The sequence below is a fragment of the Sinocyclocheilus rhinocerous genome, unplaced genomic scaffold (genome assembly GCF_001515625.1).
Source record: "Sinocyclocheilus rhinocerous isolate Xijiao unplaced genomic scaffold, SAMN03320098_v1.1 scaffold225, whole genome shotgun sequence".
In the NCBI taxonomy this organism is placed as follows: domain Eukaryota; kingdom Metazoa; phylum Chordata; class Actinopteri; order Cypriniformes; family Cyprinidae; genus Sinocyclocheilus; species Sinocyclocheilus rhinocerous.
Genome location: NW_015630532.1, coordinates 556,937 through 576,512, shown reverse-complemented (window position 1 = coordinate 576,512; position 19,576 = coordinate 556,937). Strand labels below are relative to the sequence as shown.

The following is a 19,576-nucleotide window of genomic DNA, read 5'->3' as shown; positions in this document are numbered from 1 at the left end:
TTATTCATGAATCTGTTCGTTTAGTTTGAAGTGTATTGGGTAGGCTTCATTTTTTATTTGTGATATATTTGTCCTCAGATTTGCTTTATTTACTCATGGTTTCACCTGACAAAAATCATCTATTCTCTAAAAAAATAGGAAGCCTTTTTAATTAAGAACAGTCTGGAAAGTTTTTACATAAAACATTACATTTCCGAAAATGGCACCAATTTTTGTGTATTTTCATCCCGCATTAAGGACTTTCTATAGAACAACAGGCACCATGGAGGTGGACAGGAAGAAGAGCGGTCAGCTGAGCTGTCTCTGATTGGCCATTGGGGGAGGTGACACTTTACGCCTATTCTAACTGCAAAGATAAAATCCCCACCTGCCATTACCCTAAAATCAGGAACCTCCAGCGAATACGCACACACTTACCCACACACCCCAAAAATAAAGAAGTAACAAACAGAAACTCTGTCCCTTTTCTACGGCCACTGCCAGGGTAGGTTGCCCTCTGCAGTGTATCTCTGGTTGGCTTCTTTTTTGGGCCTTTGGATACCTTTGAGGCCCCCCGCGTGATAAGGTGCGTGAGTTAGATTATTGGTTTCATTTGGTAAGAGGAAATTTAGCAGAGTTGAGCAATGGTACGGGGACAGTTTTGAAAGCCCTTGAGAAAGCATCAGAGTTGCAGATCGAGTGTCAGGCTGCGAGGAACCCATGCTGCATCCGTACAGAATGGAGGGGTACATCATCCAACCCGTGAGTATTTTTTATTCAATAAATGGTCCTAATATGATGCCGCTGCTGTTAAAAGATGTATACACAATGCACTTTTTGTTATATTGCTGTCAGCGTGTCAAACAACACTGCGAGGACTTGCCATCGTGGACATACTAGTAACCGAATGAACAGCTGGATCTTTTTTCTTTTTTGTAATATTTGTGTTTGACATCCATCAGTCTTTTATATCTTTAGGATGATTTGTAAATTTTTTTTGGTGTATTTTAATTTTTTTACGAATGTAAAACAGTGTCAAGATGCATGTATTGTTGTGCCAACCACCTCAAAATGTCAGTCCGTTGAGATTCATCTACTCGTATTGAATCTAAACATCTTTATTGATGTGTAGTGGATCAATTAGAGACCCTTTGACAATTTTGTTAATTCAGATATTACAGAATGCTAATCAATAAATGCCTTTAATTATAGCTAACATGTAGTGGTATGTTTGTTGTAACAGGCTATGATTAATGAAAAAATAAAGTGTTCTCCAAACTGTATAATAATCATAATTTCTACATAGAAAGAAGAGAGTAGAGAGAGAGTAACCTGGACTGGCTGGATGTCACAGACACCGTCTGTACAAAAAGATTACTGGGCAGTTTTAACCAAAGATGTGAGGCTTTTCCAATATGGTACAGTGTATTATTATTTTGGTATTGGTTCCAGTCATTCAAACTGGTCACCCTTTGTCTCTTATCTATTTGCTTAGCAGCAAACAGAGGAAATGTTTGAATCAGAGATGTATCGACCACCAATGGAGTATCAGTATATCATTGACGACAGTCAGAATGGTGAGTTTGCATTTTATCCATCATTCCTTGTAATTGAAAATTACATGATATCCACATAATCAAAAGGCGATTTTTTTTTTTTTACTAAGAAAATCTAAAAAAAAAAAAACATTCCACAAATGGCTTCTGTTAAGTGATAATAAAATAATGCAACTAAATTATTATCCAAAGTTAAGCTTACAAAATACATATGTATTTAAAAAAAAACAAAAAAAAAACAATAGTGATAATAATAATGGTGTTGATAGCTGTTGTCTCTCAGTCTCCACTACTGCCCATTCATTTCCCAATGACATTATTATAAAACAGGTAAGAGGTACCAAAATAAAAGTCATCCAGAAATAATTCATCAAACAATACTCAAAATTAAAACCCATACATCAGATTTTATAAACCAACAATTTATTAAGCAAAGTGCTTTGACTAAATGGCCTGCATTTTTGAAGATGTCTTCTTACATATAAACAGCTTCATAGATAATACTGACCCCGTGCAAATAAAACACTTGAAGTGTTACAACATCTAAAGAGGCCCATGTAAACAGCATCTTGTTATATTAAGCTAACGGATCAAAATCACACCCAGGGGCAGCTGGGACTGAACTGTAAGGGGACGTTAGGAGAGCGAGCGAGTGGAACCGGGCGAGTGACCTAGCACAAAGCAGGAAACAGATGCCTCTTTCTGACAGGCAAGAAAACTACAGACGTAGAACGACAAATATTCCCAAGGGCTTCTGTCCAAAATGAGACAAAATAGCAATTAAGCTATGTAGGCGTCTAAAATAGCGTGATAAACAGTAGCAGCAGTTTCTGACTTTCAGGCTGAGGGTGGTTATTGCGTTTCGGTACTGTATAGGACTGTGAGAATCATTTTTGATACAGTTTATGGTGACCTTTGGTTAGACCTTGGTGTTATTTAGTCAGTCATTTTGTCAGACAACTATGTGCTGATTTTCGAAGAAGTTAAATGACAGGGAAACCGAAAACAGTTCTGAGTTTCGTTATATAGCAGTAAAGAAGTGCCGTGTAAATTTTTCACAAGACTTGTCAAACCATTTATGTAACAGATATTTCTGTTTACTAGAGGAATGTACATGTTTCTCCAGAAAATGCAATAAATGTAATATACAGCTTGACTACAACTTTTATGATTTAAATGTCGTGAAATTAGATTGCTTACAGTGATAATGTGTGGAAAATTATTGAAAATGAAAACACATTTAAGTGACAGATGCACAAAAACATGCTGTGGATTATTTTCTCTGTTTCTATGTGATGAGACTTAAAACAGATAAATAAAAAAATCTAACCGTTAAATACAATGGCAATAAAAAAACAACAACATGCTTGAGGCTATTCAAAAACTGCAAAGGAAATGGTGGTGTGAACAGGAAACAGGGCGACACTCAAAGTCCCAGGGCTTACAGTGTAATTGTAGTTTCTTGCATGCGATTGAATTGACGGACAGAATAATGTGACATGGTTGATTTATCAGTTGCTGGTACCAGCTTACACAAAGAGCATGTGACGTATTGTCATATTACTTTTGCTTGTTAAAAGATGCTTTCTGCTGACTCTCCGTTTCAACTTCACTGTCCTTTTCTAGATCACGCTTGGGATTATAATACACATCATGTCCATCCGGTGGATTTCGAGAACCTGCCGGAGAGCCACTTCACAGAGCTACAGAGCGTACAGCCACTACATGCATCGAATGTGCATCGCTTCCCAGATGTTGAGTCGGGCCATTTTATCGACCCAGGCCTGACTGGGCATCACCTCACTTTGCCCCCTCCACAGGTGAGACCCGCATTATCTATTAAACACCTGATAATAAATACCACATCACTTTCATGTCTTTCACTTTCAATTTACGTGTGCAAACACTTTCTTACATGTTTTGATGTCCTTACACAAGTTCTGTGTGAGCTTCGGTCACATTATTAGTAACGAGAGTAACAATTTTGTTGAATACAGTGCAGGAGACATTTGAGAACAGAGAAATCTTGCTTGTATTTCTATAAAACTGGGTTTAATAACTTTTGGTTAAATTTATCTGGTGCTTCGTGACACAAGTGGGAGTTGATGCTAGTTAGGAGGTTGTTGAAAGCATCTGTGGCCAAGCTATTGCTCAACTAAACCTTATCCTGACCAAAACTCAACACTGTCAGTCTGCAAACTCATCAACTGCCATTACACAGAACAGCCCCACTTACACAAACAAAACCACTCTTTATTGTGACACTAGCATACAAGCGCACACATGTTACAGCATGAAGACAGTTAGAACAGGACCTTGCACACACACAAACACACAAAATACATATGATGTTAGCATTTATATTTAAACCATAAGGGATTTTAAACCTTTATTAGTTTGTTTTAGGCAGTTTATTAGAGAATATCTAATTAGAAAATATAATTAAATAAAAAATAAAAAAAACTTTGTCTTTCTCTTTATATATTCCTTTCCTTTCTAGCTTGTACTTATTTGAACAATGCCTAAAACTTGGTATTACAAGCACTTTCTGTGTCTGTTTGCCTCTTTAAGAAGAATCGCTTTATGTATTCCCCAATTGTAAGTCGCTTTGGATAAAAGCGTCTGCAAAATGACTAAATGTAAATGTAAATGAATAGCTACATTCTAGAAACCTTCTACACCAGCTTTGAGTAAAAAAAAACAAGGTCTGTTTGCTTGACCTTTTGGTGTCGTTTTTGCTGATATTTGAACAAAAAGAGGATATACGTGTATGTTGACTTCTCTGTGGGTGGAAAATCAAAGAGAACCTTTTGAAAGAGATCATTTAAGATCTCTTTTGCATAATGCAGAGATTGATTTCCCTTCCTTTGGTTGGACTTCTTCTTGAAGGCAGACTCTAACCATAAAGTCTATAGCAAAAGAAAGCTTTTCCTTTGTAGACGTCCTTGTAGGAGGAAGCAGAGATCCGTCCACGTCAGACTGATATACTGCCTGTCATACGGGCTCAGACTCATTGGAAGTTGCATGATGCTTGGAGAAAAATGTTATTATAACTAAGCTTTTTTGATGGTTTTAAAAGAAGTCTCTCATGCTCACCAAGGCTGCATTTATTTAATCAAAACTAGAGTAAAACATTCATATTGCGAAGTATTAATACAATTTCAAATAATTATTTTCTATTTTATTATATTTGAAAATGTTATATATTTCTATGATGGCAAAGCTGATTTTTCAGGAGCCATTACTTCAGTTGTCAGTGTCACATGATCCTTTAGAAATCATTCTTATATGCTGATTTAGTGCTCAAGAAACATTTCTTTTTATTGTCAATGTTGAAAAAAGTTGTGCTGCTTTATATTTTTGTGGAAACCATAAAACCATAAGTTTTTTTTTTCAGAATTTTTAAATGAATAGAAAGTTCAAATGAAATATACATCTTTGTAACAATATAAAGGTTTTATTAACACAAACCATAAGTTGGCCATAAATATTGTAAACCGTGACTGCAGTAATTTACCATGGTAATTATAGTTCTGCCACTACTAAAGCCATAATAAATTGCTATGCGATCTCTTTCAAACAGTGTTGACTGTTTTTTTTTTATTATTATTATTTTGATGTGAGACTAATGCCAAGCAACCACATTTTAATGCTAAGCCACAACAATAACTGTTATTTTTGGCGGAAACTGCGGTTACCATGGTAATTTCTAAAGGGGCTGTTCTGTGAATTCAGCAGCAGTTATTCTGTAGATTAGTTATTTACACCTCAAACCCTAAGCAATGACAGCTTTTTTTTGCTTTTGCATTTAAGCCTGAGGAGAGCAATGCTGCTTTCTTGGCTGAATAGATGAGTATCACTCTATCACGCTGAAAAGTGTTAACTGCAGATGTAAGTATTATATACATTCTAAAAAAACAGGCACGTCTTTAAGGGCCTAAATGCACAACAACTACCATCTGACTTCTGAGGCCCAGCACAAGATAAAGGTGTAACAAATCCACATAAAAATGGATTTGTTTAGTTAGTTAGTTTTTTGGAAGTTTCGGTCACACTTTATTTTAAGGTCCAATTCTTGCTATTAACAAACCATTAACTACGACATTTGTCTCAGTAAACTCCTAATTTGCTGCTTATTAGGTCATTGTTAAATTTAGGTATTGGGTAGGATTAGGGATTAGAATATAATCATGTAGAAATAAGTAACCTACTAATAAACAGCCAGTATGCTACTAGGCATACTAATAAGCAACTAGTTAATAATAGTAAGAATTGGTCCCTATACTAAAGTGTTACCAAAATTTCAAAATAATATGACTATCATGTGTTTGTGAGGACACTCTCCTCAAGTCATCAGACTTTTCAACTGTCATGTCAAAAGAAATTGCTACTCCAGCACTGTGTGTGCAATCGCATGAGACTGCAACGATCCTTGACACTTTGGGTTTTTGTAAGGGCTTTTTACAGTGAAGCGGTTTAACTGAAAAAAGTGAGTTTTTTTGTTTGTTTTTTCAAATACATTTCTTAATATTTAATTCATTCTTTCATAACGTTTTCCTTCTTCTTCTTTCTCTCCCTCTAAACATACTATACATCCATGGTATTCTATAGATGCCCTTGCTGTTATCAAATAAACAAAATATTCTGCAGCTTTAAGCTTCACTGCAATGTTATATCGGCAATATATAAAAATGTAAAGTTCCTCTTTGTTAATGTTGAACAAGGCTGAAATCTCCAGATGACACATTTCAAACCAGCTGACTGCACAGACATGGTTTCCTCACATATAAAGAATTCCCCCCTTTCAAATAAGGATTCTTAAATGGTTCTTGCTATTTAGAGTTTGTGTTTGCTATGTTCTTCTGGAGAAAAGTCTGTAAAAATAACATAATGTACTGGTAACTTTTTGCCAGGATGTACATTTCAAGTTTTACATCATCTTCAGATCAGCATATTGTTAAATAGTTATAGAATTAAATTTAATTAGTTGATTCTAATTGGAACCTCTATTTTCTATGTTCTCTCTCTCTCTGATAATTATATACTTTGTCTTCACAGATGACATATTTGCCACGGCCATCAGTGTGTTACCCTCACAGTGTACAGCCGTCTCCTCTCCAGCGCAGCTCAGATGATGATGACCCCGTCAGTCGCAGTCCTCCATTAGAGGTGTCTGACGAGGAGTGTATGAGAGACCACATTACATCGACAACAGGAGAGCATGGTAAGGACAAAAGCTAAGACCAGTCTCACCTCATAAGGACACAGCCATAGTGATCTATGGAAAGTGGATAAGTGAAGCAAACCTGTTGACTTTTGAGATCTCCTAGAATCTAGATGTTGGTGTTCATTTCCTTCGTTTTTCAAGGTAACAAGAAGAAAATTCGCTTGTATCAGTTCCTGCTGGACCTTCTGCGAAATGGTGACATGAAGGACAGCGTCTGGTGGGTTGACCGAGAAAAAGGAACATTCCAGTTCTCTTCCAAGCACAAAGAGGCTTTAGCACACCGCTGGGGCGTACAGAAGGGAAACCGCAAGAAGATGACCTACCAGAAGATGGCAAGGGCGCTGAGAAACTATGGCAAGACGGGAGAAGTCAGGAAGATCAAGAAAAAACTCACCTACCAGTTCAGTGGAGAGATACTTGGGAAGAGCCACACAGAAAGGAAGATTTACATGTAAACATATGCATAAAAAAGCAAGAAAGAGGGAGAAAGACTTGGAGAAAACAAGAGAGAACCTTTTTCCTCGATGAAAACAGCAAATGGACCAGAACTCTTACCATAGTTATGACCCTGTGTATTGAGTCGACGATTATATTTTTCATTACTTTTTTTATTATTCACCTTTGCATTAATTAAGTAACTTTAAGTCCTTTAAATTTCAGTAGCTTTTGTGATGCAGGACCAACATTCACACGTCTGTATAGTGTGTACATATGGGAAAGGACATATTTAAAGAGCAGATACAATGACCAAAGTGGGTAGTTTTTATAAATTAGACAAAAAGCTATTCTCGAGTTAAAGACAGTTGCAAATTTCACCACCACACATGATGGAAAAAAAAAAATCACAAAAATACAAAAAGCAGAAGTGAAAACCAATGACACAGGCTCACACAGCACGGAAAACTCTGTCACGTCTGGGTAATACACACACACACGCATAGAGACAGATTCTATGCTCATGTTTGTACTGTCTTTATCTCAACATTACATTCCATCTGAAGAAATGGAAAAAATCTTTAGAGAACCATGACGAATAAACATTAATTGTGAATAGAAAAAGTGAGTTTGCTGTAAACCATTTGTTCAAAAGGCTGTATCATATTTCAGGGTAATTTCTCAGCAGTGTAATGACTCATTGCAAATGTTTAAATATGACCTTAAAAATAACAAGAATCAGAACCTAAGAGCAGTGGGGAAATCTTAGTGAACAGAACAGACCCAACACATAAAAAAATATTTCAAATGACCTTTTTACAAGAATTGACAAATTTTCAACTCTATGCTAATGACCTTTTTTTACAAGGATTGACAAAAATGTTCAACTCTATGCTGAGAACACATTTAAACTGATGGATCTATGGCCAGGTGGAGTGATAATTAATTATCCCTTAGATACAGAACTCTTAAGGCCTTGGATTGAATTTAAAACCAAGTCAGCATACTGTTGTTCCCAAAGGAATTTTAATGGAATTCTCACCAAACACATGAAATTTCAGGCCACACACCTTCATCAGACATCCTTTAGGATCAACAGTATGCCAATTTAGTTTTAAACTTAATCCGATTTCATGTTTTTCTATTAAAACTGTTGAATTCTATTACAAATTCCTACAAATTAATGTGCCATATCTGTTATTTTTTGGATGTGCATGCTTTTCTGCATTTGGATTAAGTTTAAAACAGTTTAAATGATGATATAATACCCTCAAACTAAATATGAAAACCTACTCGAAAAACCATTAGTGAAAATCCAATTTATCAGCAGCAGTGTAAACCGCATCCCTTACACAGAACACCTCAGCTGAAAGCAAAACAACCTCTGAGCGCCCCCTGTCAGCAAGACCACTGAACTGCTGAAACGACATTTAAGATTGTTTATTTGTCTTTTAATATATTTAAATGCAAATATTCCTGGATTCACAAATCCATTCTGTGATTTCTTTACCCTTAGGGTTCATCTGACGACCATGCAAGCAAGCACATTCTACATTAAAAGTCCTTTTTACAGAATGCAAAACAGGTTTCCTCTTTTTGAATAAAAATAAATCCAATCAGGAGGTCTTCTGTAAGCTGCTGGAGGGCTTGACAAGAGGAACATACCACTGTAGGTAAAGAGGTTGATCATGATAAACCAGATTATCATTTGGTTTAAGTTACGCAGTCAAACAAATAACAAAAACAAAACAAAAACAAAAATAGAATAATTCTGCAGAAATTCAACAATGGTATGTATACCTCTTCTGTCATCCCTGCCGTCCTCCTTCCCTCTGTGTTGAATGGAGGCTTCAAAAACCCTTTGAAATGCAACTTCACCAATTCATGGAATGTTTTTAAGGAATCCTGAAATATATTGAGGGGGGGAAAAAATGCTTTCTTGTTAGGAAACAGACTACTATCTAAGCATTTCAAGCCTATTTGCAGTAGCAAAGGCATGTTTTAAAAAATAAAACATGATTTTATGATTAAATACTTCACTTTCACAGTCATTTACAGTGAAATTTTAAACACCATTTTAATTGTACTGTTACATAGTTAAAAAAAAAAACCCTGTGTTGTTAGATCTCTTACCCGTCCTTCTTTTGAGCAGATGTATGTGAACCATCTCAGCCCTGCAGCCACATGTGTGATCTCATCAGCATAAATCACCTCCAACACCTTCACTGAGCTTGTGTCTCCCTGAGCAGCGAAGCGGGACAGAGTCTGAGGGTGCACATCCAAACCTCTGTGTAAAAACCATGCACATTTCAGATACATACATGAAAATAACAGAATCTGACAGACATGAGACGTGTTTTACCTGGCCTCGTGGACCATGTGCACTATAGCTAGCCTCGCCAAAAGGTCATGAGACGTATCTGTTGCCGATTGCCACAAACCTTTTTGAAAAGAAAAAAGACTAATATTGAATCTCTAACATCACCTAAAAAGACAAACACATGAAAACACTGACCGTTGTGTACTGGTAAAGCACCAAAGAAGCTGCCAAGCTCCATAATCCTTTGCTCTAGTAACTGATAATGCTGCAGATGTCAAATGAATCAAAGTTACTTAGTTAGCATTTAGCCTAAATAAATAAAAGGTGTAAACATGTATACAAACCTTGGCTTCATCTCCTGCTACTTTGACAAAGTCATCAAAGAACTGGCGAGGCAATGGCTCACCATTGCTCAATCTAAATGTGGAGAATCTTGCTATCACATCCCAGGACAGGTCTATTGCCCACTGCTCTATATTAGCAAGAGAGTGCAGTAAAGCAATCCTACTCGCCTGTTGAAACAGAAACCATTTTTATTTTGACCTAATTACTCTTTAGCTTAAACTAGTGTCTAAGTGAAACAAAGTTTACCAGTGTGCCACCCTTGCCCCGTTTGATTTTTCCAGGCTCCACGACAGTCAGACTGTCTTTTCTGTTAGGCTGCGCGGGAGGGCTGGCCTCCCCAGTCTCTGTTATTTTCCCGCTGTCCCAGTTCTCTTGCACTATCTTGGTCAATGAAACCTACACCATACAGAAAAACAAACAAGCAGAAGTCGTACAACGATTTATTTTGCGCAATCAGAAAGTGTCTGATAAAACTGAGATGTGGTGAATGATACTGTTTAGTCAATCACTACATGTTAAAGGATATTTCCAAACCTTTTCCTGTGGGTCTGCGGTGTGAAGGATTTTGGTGGCCCACATGCAAAGTGTGTTTTCTGAGGAAGTTATTTCCACAGGCAAACCATCTGCAAAGAATACAGCACAAGCATGCATTGTGTACCATAACATGTCATACAATTCATATTTTTGTATTCTGTCATTGCTCACCTTGGTGGGTTATTTTTGTCGCTGGGATGGGACAAAGGGACAGTGTGCTCTGGGTATTTATATACACTTTTCCATCCAGTACACGGACATCATACACTTGGTTCTGGTGATAATAATATGAGACACATCAAGAATGATAGCAGTTTGATCACTGTACGTTAAAGGTATAGTTCACCCAGTAATGAAAATACAGGATGAGTAAATGACAGAATTTTATTTTTTGGGTGAACTGAACTATTCCTTTAACCTGGACCATCATAACAACTTGCCTGCAGTCCAGTGGAAGAGGAACCAGTTTCAAGGCTGAAATCAAAGTAATGCCATGGGCAAATCAGTGCCAGTTTCCCATGGCCCAGATCCTCAATATCACCCTGCTCAAGTGGGCCTCCTGTTAAGCAATGGATCATTATATTAAGATATTAAAACAATTCTTTCATTTTACTGTATTACAGTTATGCGATATTTTCACAAAGACCCATAATTAACTTACATCACTGTTTTTAAACTTACATGTATTTAAAAATCAGGATAAATATATTCAATTAGAGATAAAGCAAATATAAAACAATATCCAAGCAAATGTCTAATGTATCACTAATGTTTCACCTAGGAAGTGGAAGTTACATCAAACCATCTAGAAAGAGTTTTCTCTCAGGCTGATGATACACAGGGCAACTGATACTATGGGCAATGTTGCCATCAATGGGCAACCAGGTGAGACACAGGGCCCACGTCTGATCTAAAATATCCAGATAAAAATTTGTTACCCATTCTCAATGGGAAAGTGGCCAAGCAGCATTGGTTCAAAAAAGTTGTCCCGTGTATCATCAGCCTCAAAACTCTCGGCGCAAACAAGGCTTGTGAGGGAAGTCAGAATAAGGCCAAGATGGTGATAATGGAATAAAGACACAACTATACAAAGTTTTGCATAACACTGTTTTGTATGGGAGGGCACAAAATAAATTATAATTAAAAAGGAGCCATATGAAAGCATAAAAATTTAACAGTTAAGTAGTTGCGACGGTCGGATGACAAACTAAATCTAAACCCAAAACCGGTCCATCTAAGAAAAGTCACATGCCTTGCCTACATAATGCACAAGAATTCTTTGTATCTGACTAGAGTTACAACTAACCTTCGTGTGGGCAAGATGAATCCATAGCCCAGAATTGATCATCCTTTGTATGCACCAGGACTATATGCTCTCCATCATCAGAGTAAAACCTTAAAAATATTGTTGCTATTATTTTTTATATATATTTTCAGAAAATGTGTATATATGAAGAAATATTATACTGACATGAATTTTCTTAGTGAAAATACAAATATCTACTGTACATATGTTCATTCTTTAATACATGCAAGTGGTCTCACTTTTGGACCCCACTGCATTTCTCTAATTTAAGACATTTTTCCCCATTGTAAATTAAGCTTTAGTATAACATTCATAACAGATGCATTTTTAACATTCGTTGTCTAATTCCATTTTAAAAATAAATCAATTAACACTTTTTAAAATCTCCTTTCCAAAAAGTTATTTTACAGAATATCTTCTTGTAACAGTTCAAGAGCATCATATATTTACGTGTGCATTTATACAATGACAGGCGCTTACTTCGTGCATGGTGACTTAAATTTAGATTTGTCTCCCACACACTGCCAGTTTCCAGCCTCGACAACGTCTTTAAGCGCATCAACTAAATCCTTCTCGAAGTGATCCATTCAGAACCTCCTTATACCTTCCACTACTCTTCCAGATCCATGTGGCTACTATAAACACCGAGGGAACTGTTTGTTTCTTCTTCTTCTTCTTCTTTGAAGGGAACTGTTTGTTAAACTTCCGGTTACGACTTATTTCAAAATAAAAGTTACAAGTTTACGTCTTTTTTCTTTTTTCATTAGCTTATTTTTGAAGCAAGTGCTTTTTAAAAAAAGTGTTGTTTTGACTATCAAATATTGAAGCAATGGCTTATCTCCTCATAAGCAAAATACGTTACGTGATCTCCAATGAAAATAAATGGATCTCGCTGTGTGGCTGTCCAGTGGCCGCCAAACAAATAACAGCGCATGCGCAGTTAACAAAGTCCGCGTTTTGATGCTCCCGCGGTGCTGCTTGTGAAAATGATTGTAGTTCGTGTGGAACAATAACAGATTTTTTTAGAGTTTTAACACGAATACAGCACCATGCCGATCTCCTGTTCAGCTATTGATTGCTCAAACCGGTTTGCCAAAGGGTCAGAGATCAGATTCTACAGGTAACGAACATAACATGATTTTTTGACACGCTTGAGCTTTGTGTTAAGCTTCACTGTTTACATGTGCACGAGTTGCTGTACGATGCTGTACATCCAGATAGAGGTTTCATAGTTAACATAACTTGTCGTAAATGTAAAATACCACTTTCTATCTTGAGGCAACACAATATTACCCTTCTTGGTTATTGTGGCGCGTCGTGTTTGTCTGTGCTCCTCTTTTCACTTTTAATATGTATAGTCTAATGGCAACAGATATGGATATTATACTTAATATCATAACATAATTAACTTGCTTGTGTTATGTTGCCACTAAAAGAAAAAAAAAGGACTTGTAACAGCTGATTATGATACGTCCGCTTTTTAAATCTAGGTGATTTGCACAGGTTGCTGATTTCAGAATACAATATGCATGCCTAGAAAAACTGTATTGGAAGTAACAGTAACCAATGGAGTTGCAGCCACCTTTTCTTTCTCTCTGTTCAGGTTTCCAATCAGCAAGCCTCAGCTAGCCGAGCAATGGGTACGAAACCTTGGGAGAAAGAACTTTGTTCCCACTCAGAACTCCTGTTTGTGCTCGGAGCATTTCCAGCCTGACTGCTTCCGTGACTATAACGGAAAACTGTTTCTCAGAGAGGATGCCGTGCCGACTATTTTCGCAAACTCTGGAGGAGATGGCTCAAAGGTGTGTCTTTGCACTTAGTAGAGTTATTCTTGTTATCCAGTTCAAAAACATCAATGTAACTGCTTCAGCAATGCAATCCCACTCATTGTTTTATTCATGGTGTTTATGTATTGCTTACAGATTGAGTTACGGAAAAACAGAGGAGGTTTAGTGGCAAAGGATGCAAATGAGTCCAGTCGGTTTGGTTCACTTTCTGATAAAGACAGAGCCAAACTAATTACAAAAGACAGAAGACAGCCTATAAGAGACTCTAGCCTGAAGGTAACACATGCACTGCTGAATGAATATGCAATTACTAACACTTTCTTTAGTCTGTTTTTAGCTTCTCTGAAAGTCATTAACACATCTCACACTTTTTTTGTTGTTTAATCTCATGGAGAAAAAAATCTCATTTTCAGATTTGCTGTATGTGAATTGAGCAAATCTTAAAAGTTGTTTGGCCACAAGGTGTGTCAAAGATAGAAGTCTGTGTAGATATGTTGATTTCACAGCACAGCAATAGTGTGTACAACAGCATGAAAGTTGAAGCCTGGATAATGTATTGCAAAAAACAAACAAACAAGAGAGGCAGATTTGATGATTTTCAAAACATTCTAGACAGGCAGTTTGTCTAAGGAAAACTAAGCCTGCATGAATCTCTTTTTTTTTTCCAGTGGAAATAACTGGCAAAGCAATTGTATAGATGAAGCTGCATATCGTTTTTTTTTTTTTTAATTATTACAATTGCAATGTAAGACTAGACTAAACCTTTCTTGTCATTACTTAAGGCTTTAAGTTATAGGATTTTTTTCTGGCATTTTTAAAATGATTAAGAAAATGGAATTCTGAATAACAGTTTCATTATTAAAAAGTATAGAAGTCAGTTTCTGCCACGGAATAAAAAATAAAAAAGGTAATGCTTCAGTTTTCAGTTTTCAATTAAGTTTTCTTTTTTTTCACAATTCTTGCTCTTCAGACTTTTTTTTTTTTTTTTGTAATTTCTGCGTTTACTTCTCTCAATTCAGTTTTTTTTTGTTGTTGTTTCGCCACAAAATAAAAAAATATATAATAAAGGTAATTTGACATCTCACAATTCAGACTTTTCTTGTCAAAAGTTTAAGTTGTATATCTTGCAATTGAGGAAAAAAGTCATATATAAACTCAGAATTGCAAAGGGGGAAAAGTCACAATTACCTTGTTTGTTTTTTTATTGTGTATCAGAAACAAACTTCCATAGAAAGTGTCTGCAAAGTGCCAAAAATTAAGAATTGTGTATTTTTTGAGCAAATCTGAAATGTGGTTGGCCACAAGGTGTCAAAGCATTGCTTTCTAAAATAATTGGTGCCATTTAAAAAGGATCAGCTATAGTTCAGCTGACTACTTTTTCTTTTGTCAATCAGACATTTTTGTTTCTTTATTGCAGAGCAGAGGTGTGAATGACCGGAGACGTGCAGGGAAGGTCTCGTTGGGTGACAGGTACATATCTTGTCTAGATTCTCAAACTCATGAACACATCACCTCAGCCATAATAAAGATTAGCATACAAATCACAGTTTCAGTTAATTGAATTCCAGTTGTATTCAAAGTGTTTTATATGGTGTCTTAAGCATTGGAGAAAAAAAACGTTTGGATGAACTTCCCCCATTTTTTGCCATCTTTCTTGTCCCTGCAGACAGACCATGTCTCTCAAGAGTAAAGTGTATGACAGCAAAGGTCTGTTGATCTCATGTGGAAGGGATCTGTGTGACTGTCTGGATGTAGACTGCATGGGTTGCTTTTACCCATGTCCCGAGTGCGGATCGCGGAAGTGCGGTGTGGAGTGCCGATGTGACCGGAAATGGTTGTATGAGCAGGTGGAGGTAGAGGGAGGAGAGATCATTCGCAACAAGTTTGCAAATTAGCTAACTTGTTGGAAGACCAAGATGACGGCACTACTTCTGCTTCTGAGCAAAAAAGACTGTCACTGGCTTGGTATATGGATATTGCAGAAGTACTTGCTTTATTTGCTATATTGTTTATTTTTTAAATGTAAAAGTTTAATAAAGAATGTTGTCTTATATTTTTGCTGCTATCACAGCTGTGTTCATTTCTGTAATCTTTCTAGGATTTCCACTTCTTTAGTTATGTTGTAATGCTGTAGCTGTTTCTCCCCCTTGAAATTTGTTTTTACACTTACAAAAATAAAATCTAACTATAAGCAGAGTGCACAGTGCTTATTCAAAGGTTTTACAAATATGATCTTTTGACCTAATTTCAAATGCCGTGAACATTTGGGAAAATGTATCTTTTATCTGAATCACTCTATCTACACTATATCTTATTTAAAATACCAAGCATAATATGTAGCCACTTGTTTTATTTTATTATTATTTAATTTGTCTTTAAGTAAAAAAACAACACATTTTTAGTTCTTTGATTTACTCAGTAAACCGACTATGATGATATCCAGAAACCTGTTGGTTTACTGCAGGGCACTTTAGTATTTGTTTGGAGATATCATCTATTAGATGTTTTTCTAATTGGCCCATTTGTCTCGGCCTGCACATTCAGGGAGCTCCACCTCGTGTTGCAGTGCTAGGAGCCAGGAACGTCAAGATGAAGAACAATCTGTCATAGGCCCAGTTTGCCTTGTAGCGGCACAACAATAAGAATGTACAAACAGCAAGAAAGTTGATTTAATGTATTGCAAAAGCGCTCAAATGAGGCAGATTTTGATGATTTTCAAAACATTCCCATCTAGACCGGCTGTTTATCTAGGGAAAACTGCCTGGGTGAAGCTTTTTCCAGTGCAAATAACTGGCAGTGCAATTTTAAAGATGAAGCATTGATACAGTTGTTTAAATATTACAATACTTGCAATGTAAGGTGAGAGTACACCTTTTATTGCCATAACTTGAGGCCTTGAGCTATAGTAGGGAATTTCTACCAGTTTTAAATCAATTAGTCAAATGAAATTTGGAGTAATCCTTAACATATTGAAGTGTTTGCAGTGTGCCAACATTAGAAAATTACACACACATGTGTGTGCACAGATGATTTGATTCTCATTAACCTTGTAAAGTTTTAACTGCTGAGCAGCTGTAAGTCATGCATGCTCTCGTTTAGATGACAGCTTAAAGAGCATCTGTTATGATGTAGTGTCTCTTGTTTTTATCATCTGCTCCTTTTATTACCATACACGTGTATTAAAGGCTCTTTTGATGTGCCCTAACCCATTTCTATTTATATGCAAGACATTACCCCTTTTTCCGAAAACTCTTTGATATTCATGTTGATTCATTACTAATTTGATTATGTAAATGTAGTATGGTTTCAGTGAGTTTGCTCAGCGTATCAGAGAGAGCATCCTCACAGAGAGAAATTTTTACAGTTGGTCTCATAAGGACAATTATAAGCTCTGGTAAAAACGCACCAATTTCACAAGCAAAATTAACGTGTCTGTGTGTGTAAGCGCTTGGGAACAGATGGTGTATCACAGGAAATGAGTTCTGTTTATGCTATGTGAGAGCTGTTTTAATGGTGCAGTTTGTGCCTGACTGAGATTATTGACACCAGAGCCCACAGAAGATTCCAGAAACACAACAGGAAGAAGCAGCACCTCACAGATGACCTGTCAGGAGATTTGAGCCAAAGCATCTTTTATACTGATTTAAAAATTAATTACATTTAGCCTTTAATGGGCTCTTGCAGTATTTTATATTTATTGATGCTTGCAAATAATATGAAAATGTTTTATATTTGATTTATTCCATTATGCAGTTTACATGGTATTATGAAATATTCAGAATTGTACAAAAGGCTTTCAAATGGTTGCAGAGCGGTGTTTGGTTTCCTTGTCTAATGTGCATTGCAGCTGAGTGTCTGCTGGCTGAGAACTCCACAGTCTGTGATGTCAGAGTTACACTTGCTGCATTCACAGCTGAGGGCCACTGGGTAAGTGAAAACGGAGTCAGTCCTGGCAGGGCAGCCTTTAAACTCATAGGTCTCATGGGTCCATTCTCTGAAGTTACAGGTGTTCTGGTAGAACAGCATCAGTGGGCTACGGTAAACACTTTCCTACCAAAAAAACAAAACAATGCATTTTAGTTCCCTTTTATCTGGTGCAAGAGGAAGAATATATACTATAGAGAGAGAGAGAGAGACATATATTAAACAGACATACGGTATTAGATCATTTAATGTTGTTAAAAAGTCTCTTATGCTTAGTAAGGCTACATTTATTTAATCGAAAATACAGTAATATTGTGTAATATTATTACAATTTAAAAGAACTCCAGTCTTTAGTGTCACATGATCCTTCAGAAATCATTCTAATTTGCTGATTTGGTGCACAAGAAACACTTCGATGTTGAAAACATTTGTGCCATTTAATGTTTTTGTGGAAAGCGTGTCACTGCTATTCAAAGGTTTGGGGTAAAGGAAAACTTGAAATCGCATCATATGACCCCTTTAAAAACAAACAACAAAAAAAGAATAACCTACTTTTATCCAGCAAGGATGCATTTAGTTGATCAGTGACAGAAAATACATTTATGTTACAAATACATGTCTATTTGAAAGAAATACTGTTGTTTTGAATTTTTTATTCATCAAAGAATCCTGAATTCACAAAAATATTACGCAACAAAAAAGAGTTTTTAGCATTTATGATAACAGCACCAAAGACCAAATTAGCATATTACACTGAACAAAATTATAAACGCAACCCTTTTGTTTTTGCCCCCATTTTTCATGAGCTGAACTCAAAGATCTAAGACTTTTTCTATGTACACAAAAGGCCTATTTCTCTTAAATATTGTTCACAAATCTGTCTAAATCTGTGTTAGTGAGCACTTCTCCTTTGCCGAGATAATCCATCCACCTCACAGGTGTGGCATATCAAGATGCTGATTAGACAGCATGATTATTGCACAGGTGTGCCTTAGGCTGGCCACAATAAAAGGCCACTCTAAAATGTGCAGTTTTATCACACAGCACAATGCCACAGATGTCGCAAGTTTTGAGGGAGCATGCAATTGGCATGCTGACTGCAGGAATGTCCACCAGAGCTGTTGCCCGTAAATTGAATGTTCATTTCTCTACCATAAGCAGTCTCCAAAGGCGTTTCAGAGAATTTGGCAGTACATCCAACCAGCCTCACAACCGCAGACCACGTGTAACCACACCAGCCCAGGACCTCCACATCCAGCATCTTCACCTCCAAGATCATCTGAGACCAGCCACCCGGACAGCTGCTGCAACAATCGGTTTGCATAACCAAAGAATTTCTGCACAAACTGTCAGAAAGGAGTGGACCAACATTCCACAGGCCACAATCATTAAATGGGGGCAAAAACAAAAGTGTTGCGTTTATAATTTTGTTCAGTGTAGAATGATTTTTTGAAGGATCATGTGACACCGAAGACTGGAGTAATAGCAGCTGAAAATTCATATATACAAATTCACATATATGTCAAATGTGCACAAATCCATTAAAAAGAAAGGTTACAAGAATATTACTTCATCCTATACCTGTGTTTTGCAAAGCCCGGTACAGGCAGTGGTGTCAATTGTGATGCAGCTGCCACATTCCTCACTTTCCAAGGTAATGGAGATATTGGTGAGCCGACAGCTGGACCTGCATTCTGATCCTGCCCTCATCAGCGCTGGCAACAGCATCACCATAACAACGAAGTGCATCCTCATCTGGGAATCAATGCGAAGGTGTGCAGCTAATCAAATACAGGTACTGCAGTGGGTAAATTATTAGCATTGCATTTTGTATCTATCTTGGGCTTTATTGCTTAATTTTTTTTTTAAGAAAATCACTATTGAAAGTACAATCTAACCCAGACCACACTAAACCAGCTCACATAGCCTGCACATAAACAAAAACTTGGCTAAATTATTATTAGTTGAGCAACTAAGATGAATAAATTTAAATTTGGTTTGGGAAAAGCAACTATCAAACACATTGAAACTGAAGTCAAATTACTAATATACAGTTCATGCTAATATAAATATAATTGCTAAAATACTAATATAAAGTTCATGGCAGTCCTACCTGCTGGAGTTCCGCTGAGACAAAATCCTTTCACCTCAGTTCACGTGGAC

The 19,576-nt window shown here is 36.7% G+C and overlaps 4 protein-coding genes across 8 annotated transcripts; 2 read left to right on the top strand and 2 right to left on the bottom strand.

Moving 5' to 3' along the window:
* The first annotated feature begins 319 nt into the window (after window positions 1-319).
* On the top strand, window positions 320-7,604 carry LOC107740418 (transcription factor PU.1-like). 4 transcript variants are annotated; one of them, XM_016552842.1, is made up of 6 exons: window positions 320-741; window positions 1,286-1,378; window positions 1,478-1,556; window positions 3,162-3,355; window positions 6,594-6,759; window positions 6,904-7,604. In XM_016552842.1, the coding sequence occupies exons 1-6, from the start codon at window positions 700-702 to the stop codon at window positions 7,215-7,217; spliced, it is 888 nt and encodes a 295-aa protein (XP_016408328.1). In that variant the 5' UTR covers window positions 320-699; the 3' UTR covers window positions 7,218-7,604. The 4 variants fall into 4 exon arrangements, with proteins under 4 accessions (XP_016408328.1, XP_016408326.1, XP_016408330.1 ...); XM_016552840.1 differs by having other exon boundaries at window positions 1,475-1,556; XM_016552844.1 differs by lacking the exon at window positions 1,286-1,378.
* Window positions 7,605-7,688: 84 nt separating this feature from the next.
* On the bottom strand, window positions 7,689-12,374 carry LOC107740417 (uncharacterized protein HI_0077-like). Of its 2 annotated transcripts, XR_001640079.1 has the most exons (13): window positions 12,183-12,374; window positions 11,703-11,791; window positions 10,837-10,955; window positions 10,568-10,670; window positions 10,397-10,485; window positions 10,109-10,258; window positions 9,862-10,029; window positions 9,713-9,782; window positions 9,560-9,638; window positions 9,331-9,484; window positions 8,998-9,102; window positions 8,053-8,864; window positions 7,689-8,009 (listed from the first exon to the last, which is right to left on the bottom strand). XR_001640079.1 is itself a non-coding variant. In XM_016552839.1 (12 exons), the coding sequence occupies exons 1-12, from the start codon at window positions 12,287-12,289 to the stop codon at window positions 8,814-8,816; spliced, it is 1,284 nt and encodes a 427-aa protein (XP_016408325.1). In that variant the 5' UTR covers window positions 12,290-12,374; the 3' UTR covers window positions 7,689-8,813. The 2 variants fall into 2 exon arrangements, 1 of the variants encoding a protein (XP_016408325.1); XM_016552839.1 differs by having other exon boundaries at window positions 7,689-8,864.
* A 232-nt stretch (window positions 12,375-12,606) lies between these two features.
* Window positions 12,607-15,680, top strand: LOC107740492 (THAP domain-containing protein 4-like). Its single transcript, XM_016552945.1, has 5 exons — window positions 12,607-12,822; window positions 13,306-13,504; window positions 13,625-13,765; window positions 14,907-14,959; window positions 15,156-15,680. Exons 1-5 carry the CDS (start codon window positions 12,752-12,754, stop codon window positions 15,382-15,384), a joined length of 693 nt encoding a protein of 230 aa, XP_016408431.1. The 5' UTR covers window positions 12,607-12,751; the 3' UTR covers window positions 15,385-15,680.
* Window positions 15,681-17,310: 1,630 nt separating this feature from the next.
* LOC107740491 (gonadotropin subunit beta-1) lies at window positions 17,311-19,576 on the bottom strand. The gene is made up of 3 exons (XM_016552944.1): window positions 19,527-19,576; window positions 18,995-19,168; window positions 17,311-17,539 (listed from the first exon to the last, which is right to left on the bottom strand). The coding sequence occupies exons 2-3, from the start codon at window positions 19,166-19,168 to the stop codon at window positions 17,321-17,323; spliced, it is 393 nt and encodes a 130-aa protein (XP_016408430.1). The 5' UTR covers window positions 19,527-19,576; the 3' UTR covers window positions 17,311-17,320.